The sequence below is a fragment of the Nilaparvata lugens genome, chromosome 12 (assembly GCF_014356525.2).
Source record: "Nilaparvata lugens isolate BPH chromosome 12, ASM1435652v1, whole genome shotgun sequence".
NCBI lineage: Eukaryota > Metazoa > Arthropoda > Insecta > Hemiptera > Delphacidae > Nilaparvata > Nilaparvata lugens.
Window position 1 is genome coordinate 284,146 of NC_052515.1, and position 19,608 is coordinate 303,753.

Here is a 19,608-nt window from a genome sequence, read left to right on the forward strand (position 1 = left end):
GTTGACAATGAGTCGGGTTTTCTCCTTTAGAAGGACAATGACAGACTCTGTACTAGACATCATAATTAATTAACTCTTTCTAATCAACAATACATAATTATTGAATATTTTTGTCTATCTATATAAATAAAAATCGAGCCTCAAATTTTGACATTCAATAACTTTTTTATGTGTGCACCGAATTAATTTGATGATTCTTTCTTAGTTGTGTTCGTTATGTTCAGGACCAGGTTTATGGCCTATCAAATTCATTATCCGACTTTTTTTTGTAAACTCCAGGACTTTTTCCTACGGTCCTTCAAAGTTTACATGTAATTCTTATGGGAGAAGATTTGTGAGCTGGCCACACACAGAAATGAAAATCAGCTGTAATAATCATTGCGTCATCCAACAGCCGTCGGTAGATTTTTTTTCTTTCCTCTTTCTACGGCTTCACAAAATTTTAATAATAATGCCGCGGTACAAACGACGTCCAAACTTGGTTTGTAGAACTCGAAATGCTGTGAATTCAGAATATGCACGGGTAAATCAGCAGCAAGGAGATATACCATTCAATTTCCCAGCAAGCTGAATTCAACCATATCTAAAAATACAAACTCCTGCACAACTAAGCACATAGGAAGTCCATATTGAGATATAAATGTAAATAAGTTATTGATTAATGGATAATTTTTATAAAAATATAGTGCATCAGATTAAGCTAAGGCTGAGCACACCTGAGGAGGCGCGGCTTGTTGATAGAACGTGTTGATCTTATGGAGATTGCCTTATCACACCATTCCACGCCATGCCCGATTCAGTGTGTGTGAGTTCTTCCATCCAAACAAATAATCAAGAAGCACCTGGATGCAAAATGCCGCATCGCGCCTCCTCAGGTGTGCATCCAGCTAAAGTTTGTCATGAGATGCATTAGCTATTTGGCGGTACGAAGTTTGCCGGGCCAGCTAGTTATATATAATTCAAATATGAATACAATCCAATACTTCCTGTTTCCTCTCATACTCAAGGATTTTGTAGTACATGGTTAACCATTCCATTTATTGTACAAAACACTATAATCATAATATAATTATGATCATAGAGGAAAAACTAGGCTGAGCCTGTACCATAGTTGAAAATCTGCACATAAAGCTCAATAAAGCTAAAAATGAAAATAAATAAAATCAGCAATTCAAAGACAAAAAACATCAACTTATAACAAAGTAAAATACATTGTAGAAAATAGTTACAAGTAATAATTGTGAATACTGTAATTCTATTGGACACAATTACAAATACAACAAAGGAGTTCTGATGCGAAGTAAGAGTACATACTAGGGAGAAAAATTTTATAATGGCAAGGAAAGTAGTGTGAGTGTGCCATACGAGATTTTTTTCAAATAAATTTGAAATGTATTACCTCAATTCCAGTACATCTCCAGACTTCTTGAGACACCAAGTGAAAATAAGAATCGATGGTGGCTGGGGCATTATTAACCTCCAGTTTTGGCATGAATCTTTTTTCTGTCTCCCTAGACAGCTGCATGCAGCTTTGAATAGAAACATATCAAATTCTCAAAATAATTATCCAATAATCGTTTGCAATTCAGTGCAAGTTGATAAAAGCTGTTAGTTTGCATAAAATATAACTGAGAGACTCAAATATTCATTCATTAAATTCTATCACATTCACACCAATATATCGCTATTCAAAGTCGAAAACCCAACCTCTCATCTACTCTTCTACCCCCAAGAGGCCTCCGGACCACTTTTGGCAATCAGCAAAATAATTTCGGTACCAGTTTACAACGGACGCATCAGGTATTTAAAAAAAGATAAAACTTATGGATTTTATTATGTGATGATAATTTGTTTGACTTGGAACAACAAATTTTTCTTTGCATTTCAAATATATCAAAATAAATTCTAAAATAAACGTTCTCCATTCATCAAGGTTATGCATTGTTATGTTTATGTTTATGTTTTCCAGAATGCTTTTTCTCATATCATTACTAAACCGATTGGACAATCATGTTGTGGTACCCAGAATCAAAATCATGAAAAGTTGGGAAAATTTGAATTATAAATTCAGAAAAACCATGCTGTATGTAATTACGATATTTCTTCATGTAATTATGGTTGCTCTTCATGGAGAAAAAGAAATTTTAGTTTATATTTTAATCAAAAATGTTTGTTCAAAACTCTTGAACCAAGTTATTCCAAAATGGATTGTGTTAGTTGTAGAGTAAAATATTTTTGGGAGAATGAGGTTCAAAGATGAGGAAGTTTTAGATTTTATGTTAAAACGTAATATTTTTAAAAGTGTTACAACGTGTAAAATGTGTGGGGAACAGTGCAATTTTGCCAAAAAGTGAAATAGGCCTACTAGTGATCAAAATAGAAGTGACCATACCTAGATTTTGTTTTGGTGTGGAAAAGACCGACTTTTTGGCTAACTGGATGAGTTCAAGTTTAAGAGAAGATAAATGACGATTGTGAGAAGCGTATTCAGCGCATCCACTATTTCTTTGAGGCCGCGGGCGGTAAGTAGTATGTCCCCACGACTAGTGAGGTTTGGTTGGGATGGGTTTGATAAAATTTGTTTTTCCTTTTGCATTTGAGTTTCGAGTGTTAATCAGTGAATTGACAGTTGTCACAGAAGATTTTTTCGAAGTGTTTAAAAAAAATAGTGAAAATTAAAAAAAAAGTTGAAAATACCTGATGTGTCTGTTGGAAATAATTACCATAATTTCAATTATTCCTGAAAAACATTCTTGATTTCATTATCCACTCATTTTTCGTAATAAAAACGTTTCTAGCATGTTGAAAATTCTCTGCTCGAAATGTTCTTGACAATAACGAACAAAATAATCTTATTAAAAAATACCTATAGGTTGAATGAAAATGGAGTGGACATCAATAGAAAAATAGTATATTTCGCACCTAGGGCCAAAAATGAGACTTTTCCGGCTCGAAATCGGTTTTCAAGTCCGAGGCCGCAGGCCGAGGACTAGAAAAGATTGAGAGCAAAAGAAAAAGCGAAAGTGGAAGGTCATAGCTCTAGCAAATCTGAGGTAATCTGAATATCAGGAAATTGTCCAAGTATTTTTATTTTTTATTCTGATTTGTTTAAATAACCTAAAAGATTATGTTCAATTATGTAAGAGGTTGACTTCATACTTTTTTATTCTTTTGAATGACAATAAGATGATATTATTATGAATGTTTCAATTATTATTGAATAATAACCACGAATAATGAAAAGTTTTTTGATCAGCTGTTTTAGCACATTTGAAATTTGGCCAATCAGTCAACGTCAACAATGCTTGTTGTCGACTTCGGAAGATTAGGTTAGAATTTCTATCTTACTCTGAAAATCTAATTTGAATAGTTTATAATATTTCAATTTCAATTCAATTCACAATACAAAGCACAAGATACATAGACAACATATCTAAAAACAGATTTGTGAATATTTTCCCCACATAGACGGATCTGTGTGTGGGGAATGAGTAACAGTACAAGAAGTAGCCTAAAATAAAATAATAATAAGTATAATATATCTATTTATATATATGAAAGATAATAATAATAATACAAAAGAAAAATCCTATCAGTAAGCAAGGTCAGAGAAAAAATATATTGAAGAGAAAGAAAACTATAACTTTCCATGTAGGCTAACGCTTTTAGATTAAAAGAAAAGGCGAACGATAGAAGAAAAAATAAAAAGGAAGAAAATCAGCAATAGATGCAGATGTGAAATTGTTAGATGGAAATAAATGGTGACAAAAGATTTCTCGGTACTGAGGAAGGCAACAAAAGAGATGGTGAAGATCCAAGCTATTCGATCATTATGAATATGACAAAAAAGCAAAATCAGAGACATGGTAACGGTCGACCAACTGAAACAAAACTTAGTTTTCAGGTCTAAGTCAGCCTAAAGAGAATGTTCCTATCAACCCAACTCTGTATATCTGAGAGTAATGATTTGGTTATATTTCTGTAAACAAAGCCTATTGGTATTTTGTTGATTAAGTAATTACAATAGTACGGAAGTTGATGTCTGCATATAGTGAGTTTTGTGAAGTGTATATTGAATCTATTTGTGCTATTTGTTCGAATTTTGTAGGGAGTTGTGTGAGTGGTAAATAAATGGTTATGTTTATTCAAGTACAGAATTAGACTTTTAATGTAAGTCTGTCTTAGAGTTGGAACCTCTAATTCTAGGAAAATTTCTCCACTTGAGTAAATTCGAGGTCTTTCCAGGGCCGCTCTAATCATGTGCTTTTGTAAGATAAAAAGCTTTTCTACATGAGAATCGAAAGCAGCACCCCACACCTCTATAATATATTGGAATAATGAATGTGCATATGCGAAATAAATTTTCCTAGTGATATCTATATTTCTTATTCTATTTATTTTGTAGAAGATATGGATCAAATACTTTAACTTCGAGCATAAAATAATATTATATGTGTTTGTTCCACTTAAGGTGCTGGTCAACTACTATTCTCAAGTATTTCATAGTTTGTACTCTTTCCAGTGTTTTTATCTCCTGTCCCTCATTTACCATGTTTATACAGTTTGCATTCATATTCAAATTCATAGTTATTGGTGGTTGTCCGGTAATATTAGGTGAAAAGGTTATGTATTTTGTTTTTTCAGTATTGAGGCTGAGAACATGATCCTTAAGCCATTTCTGAACTATTTTTAAATTATTGTTCGCGTTATTGAACGTTTCCTCCCAGCTACTCCCACTAAAAATGAGTGTTGTATCATCAGCAAATGACAATGTAGTACAATTTCCAAGGTTTAGGTTGAGCATATCATTAACAAAGATTAGAAATAAAATCGGTGATAGAACTGATCCTTGAGGCAGTCCAAAATCGGATGTGAATTTAATGTCAGTTCGGCTATTTAAAGTTAGATATTGTTTTCTATTTGATAAGTAGCTTGCAAATAAATTGTTTACGGACCCTCTCATTCCAGATTTATTCAGCTTATCTAGTAGTAATTTGTGTGGGATAGTGTCAAAAGCCTTAGATAAGTCCATAAAGACAGCTAGAGTTTTTTTTATTTTTATTGAAGTTGTTGCACACAATTTTATTAAGGTGAATTACTGCATCTTCAGTAGACTTTTTGGCTTGGAAACCATATTGGTTATCACTAATTATATTCTCCTTATCAAGAAAACTCATTAACCTCAATTTTAGAATCTTTTCTAGTATTTTGGATAAATTACTTAGTAGGCTGATTGGTCTGTAATTTTCAGGTTTTTTTGGATCGCCGGTTTTAGGTATAGGTATTTTTGCTTCTTTAAATTTACTAGGAAAGTATCCATTGCTCAAACATTTATTGAATATAAATTCTAGGGGTTCAGTAATGAAACTTGATATTTGTTTTAGATACGATCCTGAGAAATTATCGGCTCCAGGTGTTGCTTTGTTTTTCAATTTATCAATTATCTTTTGTATCTCTATTGTGTTTGTGGGGCGGAGAAAGATACTTCTCTCACATGAGTTGTTTTGGGATTTAGGTATAGGTATATTATTTATATCATCAGAAATTTTCCCAGCGAAAGTTTTTCCTACATCGGCAAAGTATTTATTAAGTACTTCGGCATCCAGATTGATTATTTTGGTATTCTTTTTAGTATCTAAAAGTTCGTTTATACATTCCCAGGTTTTCTTGGAATCATTTTTGTGTTCGTCAAATTTTCTGTTAAAGTAATTGATTTTCGCTTGTTTTATCAAATTATTTAGAATATTTCGATATGACTTATATTTATTATTTAGTTGGATATTATTTGGTTGCTTTCTAATAATTTTATGCATTCTGTCTCTAACATGTAAACAGTTTACTAAACCGGGTGTAATCCATTTTTTAAGAGGTCTTTTATCTTTACTCATGCGAATTGTTTTTGTTCTATTTTGTGTTAAAGAGTTTAATTTGTCAACTAAAAGATTCACCATATTTATTTAGCGTATGGCAGTATACACAACACATTTATGATCACAAAATTCGAAAAAAAAAAGAAAACAATAGAAAATTCATATATAAAATGAATGAAAATATCTTAGTCACTTTTGACCTGGAAATTAGAGGCATGCTTCCAGGGTATTTAAGTAGGCTATTGATGCTGGTTTAGCCACCAGGAAATCTTCATGTGCACCCGTGTATGCTGATCTGGGACATTCCTCCACTATGTGTCTCACAGTCTGGACTGCTCCACACTCACAGAAAGGGGAGTCAGCCTTCCCCCACTTATGCATCAGATAGGCACATCTACCATGATGAGTTCGTACCCTATTCAATGCCGACCATGTTTTACGAGGCAAATCGAAGCCTGGTGGCCTTTTGGCTACAAATGGGATGTCAATGTTCTGCTTTGCTGACCACGCTTGTTGCCAGGCCTCAGTTAAACGGAAACCTGATTCACCATAATATCAATATCATCGGCTCTGTATATATCTTCCCAGTTTTCTCCCTGTAAGTCCTTCATAAGACCATCAAAATCTATTTTGACTCTAGTCCATGGCTCACCGTGTTTCGTTTCCTCATCATTAACTTCGTTCAGATGTAAAGAAATACTGAAATGGTCTGTTATATTGGTTTTTAAAATTACACCCGTCACAACATTTTTAGTTTTATTATCTTCTTTGAAAAAAATGTGATCAATGCAGGATATTGCTCCATCGATACTTCTGGTTGGTTTGTTAATATAACATTTAAAACCATTCATGTGTAGTGTACTTAGGTATTCGTTAGCGAAATGATTATTTGCGAGGATATTGAGATTTATGTCACCTATTATAATTATATTATGTAAATCTTTCATTTGATTCAAGCAAGTATCTAAGCTTGTAATAAATTCGTTTAGAATCAGAGCTGGTGATCGATAAATTGAAATTATAATATAGCCTATTTAACATTATTTATTAAACATGAAATGCAGATGTAGTTTGCTTTTTCGATTACTATGTCAATTAATTCTGTTTTAATGTTTTCGTCAATGAACAAACATATACCATCACATTTAGAGAATTTACTTTTTTTGTATTACATTATAACCTTGCAAACTGTAATGAAACTGTAGTCTTCCGAAATCCATGTCTCCGACAATGCAACAACCTGAAATTTAATACTGACATTACCAATATAATGCACTAATTCATCGAAATTCTTGTTTATGCTCCTTATATTCGTGTGAAAAATGTTTAAGCCCCCTTCATAATGATTTCGCTCAAGAGGTTCAATGGAAAAAAAATCATCTATTTCAACTACAGTGTTATAATATCCCACAAGTTCATCATCTTCATGTAAAGCTGACATATATGGAAAGTTTAGTGAAAAAGTGTTAAAATTTTTATGGTTATTTATAGTGAAGACGTGAGAGAATTTTTTTTTAATGATGATATCAAAATAAGAAGAAAAGCCACGATGTGTGAAAAGCCGTAGTAGAATAAATAACCCTTCGAAACACAGTCAGATCCAACGCAAGATGGAACTCCCCAATAAATATAATCTGATAATTCATTTGATGGGGATATAACTAATGAAATCCAGTCATCAGCACAAACAGACTACAGTGTAGCGTGTATGCATATAAGGAAAACTTTTCCTGTGTGATAATATTATGTGAATTGAAGTGCCAGAAAGAGCAAGTAATCGAAATTTAGTATGAAACTACATACGTCTTCACACATTAGAATCAGTCATCTTCAATAAAACAGTAGCAGGAAATAATCAATTGGAAAAAGTATAGTACAGTAAGTTACATTATGATGAGGAAGAAAGCTAACATGAAAAAAAGCAATCTTCCTTGTTAAGAGGAAATAAATAAAAATAAATTCATTAACGAATTTGAAATGTAAATGAAATCGAATATTTAAATAATAAAGAAACATTGGGCTACTTGTTAGGAAGGAAGCTCCATATACCTTGACTTGAAAAGATAATGAGAGAGCTTATGAGAAGCAAAAACTAAAACAATAATAAACTTCAATGAGGAAATCAGTAATAAGAAATAGCAAATCTCAATAATGTAAGAGCTCTCCAACAATTGTCATAATCCATTATCTATCAAATTCAGAACACAAACCAATTTGAGAAGAGGAATAGAAAGTCTGAATGAGAGTAAATTTAAAATTATAATCAATGTTCTACTATTCTACTCGACTCAGGAAGATATAATCAAAACTGAGAAGAAAAATAGTAATGAGAATTGTAGAAAAATAATTTATGAGATGCTATACGAAACAAAACCAAAGGAAAAATCAATGCTATACGAAATAAAACCAAAATCAATGCTATGAGAAAGCTGAATCAGATTTAAATGTTCAAACAATAGTTAAAATATGAAAAATATTTTTCCTACAGTTACCTTGAAAAGTGTCCATTCCTGCACTGATTACAGAACGCAAAGAATCACTTTTCCGCTCTAGTGCGGGAAAAATTTTTTCTGCACTCCAGATTTGCAACATGGCAACACAAAATAGTTGGTGGGTTATATGGAGGATTAGTGCACAAAAACAAAAATTAAGTTGGTAACAATGACTGTGGTTAGATTTAGATAAGAATAATTTCAATGGCTACCCTACATTTATGATAAAATCCCAATCTAGAAATCCAAAACAAGAATAATGTTCATTTAAATAATAATTAAATAATCATCGTTTACGAATTCTCATCATTTAATAATAAATAATAGTTCTTTTCTATTGATAATTATTACGGTATTTCAACTGCAAGCAATGAGAAAAGTAGCAAATATACATTATAAAATTCGAATTTTGAGGTTAAATGATTACCATTCGATATCCATATAAATAAAAAAACATAAGAATACTACAATAAATATTCTCTGTTGGCTATGTTATTTTTATAAATATTTTTCAGTTTACTTTGAGCATTTTTCTCGGTAATTTGAGCAAAAGTCCAAATTTCTGAATCCTGTTTCTGTAGTTTTTAGCTGGATGAAACAAACTTAGGTACGATTCTTCCCGCTAGGTCGCGCGCTTGTTGGTTAAGCCATCTTGTTGTGTTCAGCCATCTTGCAGCTCGGTTCAGCCAATCAGCTGTTGGCGTGTATTTTGAATGCGAATTTTTTGTTCTATCTGTTTTTTTCTGATTCCTAAATGAATAAAAATGAGAACTTTGGCTGAGAATTTTCAACTTCAATTGGATTATTAATTTTTAAATGATTTAAGGTTGTTATTAATAACAGCATCACACACACAAACATTTGATGGATTTCAGCCATCATTTTACCCATAATCATTTAATCAACCACTTCTCATATTCAATGGTAACTGTAGGAAAAGTTTAATGTGAAATACGTGAGCAAAGTTCCTCTGCTGCACTCAAGAAGCCATTCCGCCCTCGCCTACGTTTCTTTCGGTGCAGCAAACTGTCACTTTGCGCACTATTTGCACAAATAACTATTTCCAATATATTGTTTCAAGTAAAGCTTTACTATTTACCATTGATAAGTACTTTCTTCATAAATAGGATTATCGAAAGTTTGTGAGTGAATCTGTCCATCCTGCTTCCAAAAGACTCGACCATCACTAGACCAGACCTGCTTCCATCCCACTCTATCACCCATTCTCTGAAGAAACTGACGTCTCATCCTAGCTAAATCCTCATGTATTGCAATTCCAGTGTTCTTGAGGCTTCGCCGATTCTTCATGATCAGTTCGCGACACTGATAGCTGACCATTTTAACGATGACTTGCCGCGGTCGCGGCCGTGCACCATCAGCTCTAGACACGGGCGGCGCTCGACCCACTCGGTGACACCGGTCGATATCAGCGTCCACCAGATTCAGTGAAAATTTTTCATTTATCAGGGATACGACTGTAGTTCTCGTCAATTGGTCATTCTCAATCTCAGGTATACCAGATATCCTTATGCTATTCCTTCTCTGGTACTGTTCGATGCCATCCAAACGATTCATCGAAGCCGCGCTGCAGCTGCATCATTCGGCTGTTTAGCAATTCGATATCACGTGTGAGCTCGTCCATTTTCTTTTCAGCCGCCTCCAGCCTGCCCCCCAAAGCAGTTAATTGTTCATTTTTTCCATTATAATGTAGTGCTAGTATGCAATGGGTCTTGCAAGACCTGGCAATACATTGTCATTTGTGATAAAGAATCAATAAAGAATCAAAGCAGCGCAAACCGACGCACACAGGCCCTCCCGCAGACGATCTTCGAGTTGCGCCGCAAATCGATCAAGAAAATCATCACTTAGTAACAGTTCCTCCAATGCCTGTCGCAAACGACCCTGAGTCTCCATGGCAACGGGAAGGACCCTGTCAGTCAAGGATGAACAAGACGATGCCGAGTGTGACCGGCTGCTCAGCGCTCTCTGAGCGCTATATGATATAATATTTATATCTTATCTGTATTTCATTCATCCAAATAAAATGATAGTATATTATTGCAGAATACTTTATTAAATTCTAGAAGCATAAACTGATTCCGTTTCATAAATTATTTGTGAAAACGTTCAGCACCATGGACACTGTGCCATGGATATTGCCCAAGTAGTTCCAATATTTTCCACCAGGTTTCGTAATAAACGCGGTACTATGAGGTTTGAGGTTAGATTCTATTATACTCTGAAAATTGAATTTGAATAGTTTATAATATCTTATTTGTATTTCATTCATCCAAATAAAGTGATAGTATCTTTTTGCAAAATACTTTATTCAATTCTAGAAGCATAAACTGATTCTGTTTCATAAACTATTTTGTAAACTCGTTCACATCAAATCAGAATCAGCTGACTTCAAGGCTATTTTACAGCCCTAGGGCCGTAAACATTTTACCGGCCTGGTCAGAAAACAATCACTTTCGGCCTCCATATGACGCACGAAAACCAGCTCATTACATCCAAGTGGGGCGAAAACATACTTTCCGTTATTTTGATATAGAAAATCGTCACTTATCATGAGATACACGTAATTATATTGTAGCAGTTGCTATGACAATTTTTTTTGTTCAAAGTGTTTCCACTCAATGTCAGTAGAAGATATTATTAGTGTTCACTAACACTTGGTTATTTAACGTATAGGTAACATACTCATCCATTTCATTTTTTTGATCATTTATCTATCACCTTCAAATGTTGAGATCATTGAAACGGTTTGAGATATCGATATGCGGTTTTCGCCATTAATTTTCCTTTGAAATTCTGTATCGAAATCACGTATCACATAACCACCTGCCCAATTGGAAAAATGAAGTTGGATTCAAAATAAAGTTGGATCCATTTGACGGATCCATGACGGACACAAGTTTTGAAGCGACAGAAGATTCTTTCTCAATTGGAATAGGACTTCCATGGAGCTCACTACTGTAATGTTTAGCTGTTTCCGTGATAATTTTCACCAACTCTGTATAATTTACAAGTTGCGGAACTCAGAGATCTATGCAACAGTTCATGAGCGAGCTCTTCAACCCAGGGGGTCTCTAGTAATGTGTGATAGAAAGATGACAAAATTGATAAAAACTCTTTATAATTTACAAATTGTTGATTTCAGAGATCAATACAACATTTCATGAGCGAGTTCTTCAACCCAGGGGGTCTCTAGTAATAATAATGTGTGGAAAATCAGGACAAAATTAATAACGACAATAATAATATTGTCGATTTAATACAAGAGTTAATCGGAGGGTAAGGCAATTGAAAAGTAATTGGTATTCAGAAGCGGTTGTTTGTACTGTGTTCAATCCCGCCGGTATTAAAACGAATAGGCAACCCGCTCAACACTTGCTCCAAAAGAATTACATGTTCCTTTATTTGAAAAATAGCCTATTATTATTAGGAAGAAATCCCATAGTATAGGGCATTTATGTTCCAAATTTCAATCTGATTCTTGTTTGTTAAAGCCGACTGTTGTCGATTATTAGGGGGAAACCATATTGGGCGTTTTTAGAGTCGACAGGGCAGGAAGCTGGCTGATATGGTTGGCGTGTGAAAAACGTAAAAGCTTAAAGTTTTCGGGGTGATTTACAGCATTTAACTCTGGATTCAATAATTAACCACTGCATACAAGTGTGAACCTAACCTATTTCTGGACAATTTCTATCTAAATTTTTGAAAGGAACAGTTTTGGACTTTAAGTCTGTTGCTCCTTTCCCAATCATTCATAGTTGAGAATGATATTGTAACAATGTAAAACAATAGTTATTTGTGCAACTAGTGCGCAAAGTGACAGTTTGCTGCACCGAAAGAAACGTTTACGCCCGAGCCGTAGGCGAGGGCGGAATGGTTTCTTGAGTGCAGCAGAGGAACTTTGCGCACGTATTTCACATTAAGTTTTTCCTACAGTTACCATTGAATATGAAAAGTGGGTAATTATGGGTAAAATTGCCTGAAATCCATCAAATGTTTTTCTGTGTAATTTTATTATTGATAAAAACCTTAATCCTAAAATCCTAAAGTCCTCGTTGTCCTTGGTTATAATATATAATGTAATAATTAGCGCGTTGTGCTTCGTTGCACGTCTGCTCACTATAGCAGCCCAGTCACTGTTACCAACTTCATTTTGATTTTGCTGCACTGTTGCTCCATATAACCTACTAAGTATTTTGCGTTGCCATGTTGCAAATCTGGAGTGCAGAAAAATTTTTCCCGCACCAGAGCGGAAAAGTGATTCTTTGCGTTCTGTAATCAGTGCAGCAATGGCCACTTTTCAACGTAACTGTAGGAAAATAAATGAATTAAACTCACTGTATAGTCATGTCTCTGTTCCCAAACACTTTTTTCCACTGTGACCCAATCGCAAGATTCAAATGCCCAGCTTCATTGATAATTTTCTTGTACATTCTGACTGGAGGATGTACAGTCTTGTGGATACGGATTGGTTTGTTTCTGGAATAGTGGAACAAATTCAGTCAAAAAAATTGAAAGCAAATCAAAAACAAATTGAAGATATAATGAGAAAGAATGATTTTAATATGTATTTGAAACAATGACAGAGTAACAGAAATTTTATCAATCAAGAAATATATATTCATTTTTTCAAGTAATGTACCGTATTTTCTTTTCCTTCACAAACTAGGTAACAGCCATTCGAAACGTTTTGGTGAACTTCTGTTCTTGGAATTCATGAATAATGAATTTATTGCCAAATTCAAGAAATATTTTTACAAATAAAATAAACATCAAATTACAATAGCTTTTGACATGACTGGAAAAAGAAGCCTTGAGCTCCAGCCACAAGTTCTAAAAATAAGAAATAAATTTTTTAATCTAATAACAGCTGTACAAGTGATACGATTATGTTGATGGATGATAATCTATGGATGTTGAATTTAATCAATAATCAAGTACTTGATAAACAAAATATAGATGCATAGAAAAATAATATAAAAATTGTTGAGTTTCAATAATCTTTACACAATTAATATTGCAAAAAACTGGTGATTCAGCCAACTCAATTTTAAAATAATAGTTTTGTTTTACCCACGATTTTATCGATCTCAATCTTGGTTTTCGTTATTTTATCCTTAATAAAGGATATTTATTAGGTTTTGTTTTACCCACGATTTTATCGATCTCAATCTTGGTTTTCGTTATTTTATCCTTAATAAAGTCTTTAGGGATTTTATTTATCAGTTTCTAACTCTGATATTCAAATTGGTGTTTACTAGATGTTAATTAAGTAAAATTGATATTGAAAGCATTTACTATAGTTGGCCGTTTATTATAAGGGATTGTGCGACGGGTGAATTAGTGTGTATTTTTATTAATTAAAAAAATTAGATTTGTCTCATAAGTTTGACGTAACGTTGGTTGATCTATCTCTTCAAATATTGACCTGCTGGGATAGAGTCTGGGTCTTCCAAGCGCAACTCCAATAATATGCTTTAGTATTATGAAAAGTCTGGTGTGGCGCACTCACACAACTTTCCTTGCTCATTGAACTGTAAGCCTCATTCTTAAACGAGAATAATTTAGGAGAATAACATGATGACGATTGGCAGCAACATATTTGAAGCTACGATCAGACTACTGTATATGTGTATATATAATTGTTTTCAGAATACTTTTTCCTTTGTGTAAATTGTGAAATTTGATGATATATTTTAAAAGTCGTCAAAACAGCTAGCTGTTCTACAGATTAAATATCTCGAGTATGTGTTCTTTTCATGAACTGCTCTACCTACCTACCTCATGCACGAGAAGGAGGTTACAAAGTTATCCGCCATTTTTTCCGCCATCTTGGATTGAATTTCATTAAATTTCTTATTGTCGGATCCTCATGGTATAAGGACCTTAAGTTTAAAATTTCAAGTCAATCGGTTTATTAGGAATGGAGTTATCGTGTTCACAGACATACACACATACACACACACACACATACACACACACACACATACACACACACACACATACAAACAGACAGACCAACACCCAAAAATCATGTTTTTGGACTCAGGGGACCTTGAAACGTATAGAAAACCTGAAATTGGGGTACCTTAATCTTTTTGGAAAGCAATACTTTCCTTACGTATGGTAATAGGGCAAGGAAAGTAAAAAAGTGTCCCTTATTTTTGACCAGCAGGTAACCCGTGCTTTGCAAGGGTCTTATTCAAAACTTGACAAACTGGGAACTTGACGTGATAAGATCTTGAAGTATTGAAAATAGGCCTATAACCATCATCGGTGAATTAAGAATCTATATGCAGAATTATTCCAAGTTATCAGTCCAGTAGTTCAGACGCGTCATTCGAGAATTTCCTATCAAGCACGTGTGTAAGCCAGTTCTTAATCTACAGGGGGTTTCAGTAGTAGTGTTGAACATTCTAGGGTATTGTTCCTGGATGATAGGAAATTACAAATGTCGTATTTGAAGTGTCTAAAACTCAGCGGTTATCCTTAACCAGATCAGTCTATAGATCTCAAAAACAGAACTGAATGTGAAATATTCTGTGATCTAATAGTCATTCAATCAATTTATCTTGGTGATTTCATCAATAAATCAATAGAGAATGAATAGATCAATCAACCGATTGACCGATAAATCATCAATCAAGATTTTCTTACTTTTTGGGTTTATCGAAATCGTTGGTTAGATCTTGTGTTCCACTCTTCCAGACCTCTGGAATATCTTTGGGCGTTCTGTCTAGTATACGATAGCCGGCTGAAAAATATAACATCTACATTGAACATTTTGAATTGTACATGGCTGATTATGTGAATAGATAAATTAATAAAGAAACACTGTTATAAGAAATGTTGAAGTAAGTTGTTCCACAATCAAATAAATACATGATATAAACTGCAAAACATGATCTATAGTGAGCTGCACATTATAATGACAGTGGAGAATGATAGGATAGAATAGTTTGATAGCCCCAACTTCAGTTGATATACTCAAATATATTCTTAATCTATATATATAAAAGCGAAATGGCACTCACTCACTGACTGACTGACTCACTCACTCACTCACCCACTCACTCGCAGAACTAAAAATCTACCGGACCAAAAACGTTCAAATTTTGTAGGTATGTTCAGTTGGCCCTTTAGAGGCACACTAAGAAATTTTTTGGCGATATTTTAACTCTAAGGGTGGTTTTTAAGTTAATATAGGAATATTATTTATAAGTTATTATAGTTAATATAAGAGTACCTCTTCGAAACAGTTGTTCTGGTAACTAAATTAAAAATTTTGTAAGGTTGGCATTAAGTTGAAGATTGAAATGCATTTATCCAGGACCTCTTAAATACCAATTTATCCAGTACCTCCTAAATACCTATTAAGGAGGTCCTGATTCATCGCGGAAAAATTGATTGGGTACTGCAACTTCAATCAGAGCTATTCCTGAGAATATTATATTACTAGCCGTCTGGCTCACTTCGCTCGCCATATCCGTTTAGCCAGACGTTTAGTCTGGACCCCCGACTGGATCGTCCTAACATATGATAAAAATATGACATAACATTTCAAATTTGGTAGGTGTGTTCAGTTGGCCCTTTAGAGACGCATTAAGAATGTATATGGAAAAATTTCCAAATATACGCCCAAAATCTGCGTTTCTTAGCGTTTTTTCAGCTTTATCGAGAACAAATCAACAGAAAATGTTCAAATTTACTACAGAAGCTCAGCTGGGGTGCAATAATGTTGTGTTAGAAGGAATTTGAAATAACGCCAAAGATACGCCCAAAATTAGCGTTTTCTCAGCTTTCTGCGTTTTTTTACCTTTTTCAATAATTGATGGAATTATATTAAAAAAAAATTCAGTACACAGGTTTAGCTGAGGTGGAAAAATTTTGTTCGCCAAAGATACGCCGATATAGTAACAGGTGTTTTTCGAGATCAAATTAACATAATACGTTCAAATTCGGTACAGAGGTTCCGCCGAGGTCGACATGCAGGCGAGCGAAGCGAGCCCGCTGATCTCATCTTTGGACGATCCAGTCGGGGGTCCAGGGGGCGGAGCCCCTTGCTAGACGGATATGGCGAGCGAAGCGAGTCTGACGGCTAGTAATAATAATATACGTATGGATTTTATTGGTGGGGAGTCCCTGACGGAAGTTCCACCTCGTCTGAATCTATTATTTAAGCCGTCAATGGGCCTTACGACTGTCATACTTCAGCCGGGACTGAAAATTAACGTGTCCATCCGATAACACGTAGATGACCTGTTTAAAAACTTTTGGTATTGAGAGGGTTTGAACCCAGGCACTCTATCCACTAGACCACGGATCACTCCACGAAAAATATTGGTGTGAAACTTCAATCTTTTCATGCAAGCCTATATGACTGGATAAATCCTATTGAACAGTATATTTGAATTGAATATATCCAGTTATCTACAGAATGTCTTATAAGTCACTCCCTATTTTTAAACAGCTATAATTTCTTTATTCATGAACCAATTATGTAAGAACTAAATTTGTCAGATAGAGCACTCCTTGAGGTTCTGTTTAACACCCATTTTCATTTCTTTCAGTTTAAAAATGCTCCCTCTCTTGACTGTGGAAGAATGAGCTGAAATAGCGCTCATTACGGGTTTGAACCGGGGATCTCCATGGTGAGGTCCACGTTATAATGGCAGTGGAAAAAGATAGGTGTACAACGTTGCCGATCCTCTGTCTTGTCAATGCCTTTCTATAGGAGGTAGCTAATAGAGGTTTACTGATAAAAACACTTCCTTCACATGTGCTACTTTTCAAATTAATAAAACAATATAAAAATCCTAAAGCACTCTTTATTTTTAATAAACTTCAATTGCCAGTTTCCGAGTTCGGGATTTAGCTAAGTCTTAGATTTTAAACAGCTGGAGTCAGAAAATTGGCTTTCCAAAACGGGGCGTAGTCGCAGCTTTTATAACAGTAGTCGTAGTTTTTATTTTCTCATTTCTATAATTGGAAACGTTTTTCCTTGACGAAATTAGACATTCCTAAATAATTCAAAATATCTGAAACTTTACACTATTTTCTCTTTATTTTATTTTGTGTTCAATTTTCTAGTTTTTAGAAATTTAATTCAAACGTGACTATGACAATTACTGCGATTACGCCCCGTTTTGGAAAACCAATTTTCTGACTCCAGCTGGTTAAAGTCTAAGACTTAGCTAAATCCCGAGCTCGGGAACCGGCCCTGAAAGGTTTACTGATATTAACTGTTCATCACCGTTTAAAATAATCAATTATATTTTATTAAGCAAGGAATGATATTTTTCAATAATTTAATAATACATTTTTATAATTGAAATGGAATATTTTGTTGATTAATTATAAATTCTACATTGTTTAAAGACGATTTGGCAACAAAGCAAAGTGAGGAAGAGATAGCGCTATCCGCATTGTTGAATGATAGACAAGGATAGCAATACCCTTGCTAATCAAACACTGCCATTATAACGTGGACCTCAATATAGTTGCTATATTCTGTTAATTTCCAAATACTATTTTCAAGGTGTAGAGATTCAAAATAAACCTTACCAAAATACGTCTGACTCAGACCATAATTTTTTACTTTGTAGTATCTGACATTCTGTGCATTCGTTGTGACGTCATCCCCATTTCCGGCCGTAACCCATATTTTATCCAACTCTTGATAGGATATAATTCCGACATCATTTGGTGCTGATGACTTCAGCTTTTGCTTGTTCACCACCCGTATCAACCCCTGGTTACAAATTATAGGAAATATCATCAGCATCTATCTATTATATAAAAGCGAAATGGTACTCACTCACTGACTGACTGACTGACTGACTGACTGACTGACTGACTCACTCACTCACTCACTCACTCACTCGCAGAACTAAAAATCTACCGGACCAAAAACGTTCAAATTTGGTAGGTATGCTCAGTTGGCCCTTTAGAGGCAAACTAAGAAATCTTTTGGAAATATTTAAACTCTAAGGGTGTTTTTTAAGGGTTTAAAGTTCGTCTTTTAGCATGTATATTCTTCTTCTCCCAATCTCTTAATTATAATTGAAATTTCCATATCATATATCATATGTTACTATAGAACTATAATCTAGATAGAGTACCTCTTCGAAACAGTTGTTAACTGGCAACTAAATTAATAATTTTGTCAGGTTGGCATTAAGTTGAGTTGACTTTGTAAGGTTGGCACCAAGTTGAAGATTTCAATACATTTATCGCGGAAAAATTGATTGGGCACTGCTACTTCAATCCTGGGAATATTATATTACTAGCCGTCAGGCTCGCCATATCCGTTTAGCCAGACGTTTAGTCTGGACCCCCGACTGGATAGTCCTAACATATGACAAAAATGCTCAAATGAAAAATGCAGGCGAGCGAAGCGAGCCTGCTGATCTTATTCTTGGACGATCCAGTCGGGGGTCCAGGGGGCGGAGCCCCCTGGCTAGGCGGATATGGCGAGCGAAGCGAGCCTGACGGCTCGTATAATACATAAAAGCGAAATGGCACTCACTCACTGACTGACTGACTGACTGACTGACTCACTCACTCACTCGCAGAACTAAAAATCTACCAAAACAAAAACGTTAAAATTTGGTAGGTATGTTCAGTTGGCCCTTTAGAGGCGCACTGAGAAATCTTTTGGCAATATTTTAACTCTAAGGGTGATTTTTAAGGGTTTAAAGTTCGTCTTTTAGCATGTATATTCTTCTCATTCTCTTAATTATAATTGAAAAAAGGCCATACCATATGTATGTTAATATAGAGCTAGAGAGAGTACCTCTTTGAAACAGTTGTTAACTGGTAACTAAATTTATAATTTTGTCAGGTTGGCATCAAGTTGAGTTGACTTTGTTAGGTTGGCACCAAGTTGAAGATTGAAATGCATTTATCGCGGAAAAATTGATTGGGCACTGCTACTTCAATCAGAGCTATTCCTGGGAATATTATATTACTAGCCGTCAGGCTCGCTTCGCTCGCCATATCCGTTTAGCCAGACGTTTAGTCTGGACCCCCGACTGGATCGTCCTAACATATGATAAAATTGCTCAAATGAAAAATGCAGGCGAGCGAAGCGTGCCTGCTGATCTCATTCTTGGACGATCCAGTAGCGAGTCCGGGGCGGAGCCCCCGGCTAGACGGATATGGCGAGCGAAGCGAGCCTGACGGCTAGTATCATAATAAAAAAATCTGGTGAGGCGCACTCACACAAC

General features: G+C 34.7%; 1 protein-coding gene across 2 annotated transcripts in view; it reads right to left on the reverse strand.

Annotated features, from left to right (window-relative positions):
* The window catches only part of LOC111064069, a 106,071-nt gene that overhangs the window by 21,568 nt on the left and 64,895 nt on the right, over positions 1-19,608 (reverse strand). Inside the window, exons 16-20 of one of the 2 annotated variants that reach the window (XM_039438591.1) lie at positions 17,945-18,131; positions 15,038-15,134; positions 13,080-13,081; positions 12,719-12,859; positions 1,400-1,529 (exon numbers count right to left, since the gene is read on the reverse strand). In XM_039438591.1, coding sequence (XP_039294525.1) covers positions 12,777-12,859; positions 13,080-13,081; positions 15,038-15,134; positions 17,945-18,131 — 369 coding nt within the window. In that variant the 3' untranslated portion in view covers positions 1,400-1,529; positions 12,719-12,776. The remainder of the gene's footprint in view (positions 1-1,399; positions 1,530-12,718; positions 12,860-13,079; positions 13,082-15,037; positions 15,135-17,944; positions 18,132-19,608) is intronic. The other variant, XM_039438590.1, reaches the window with a different exon arrangement.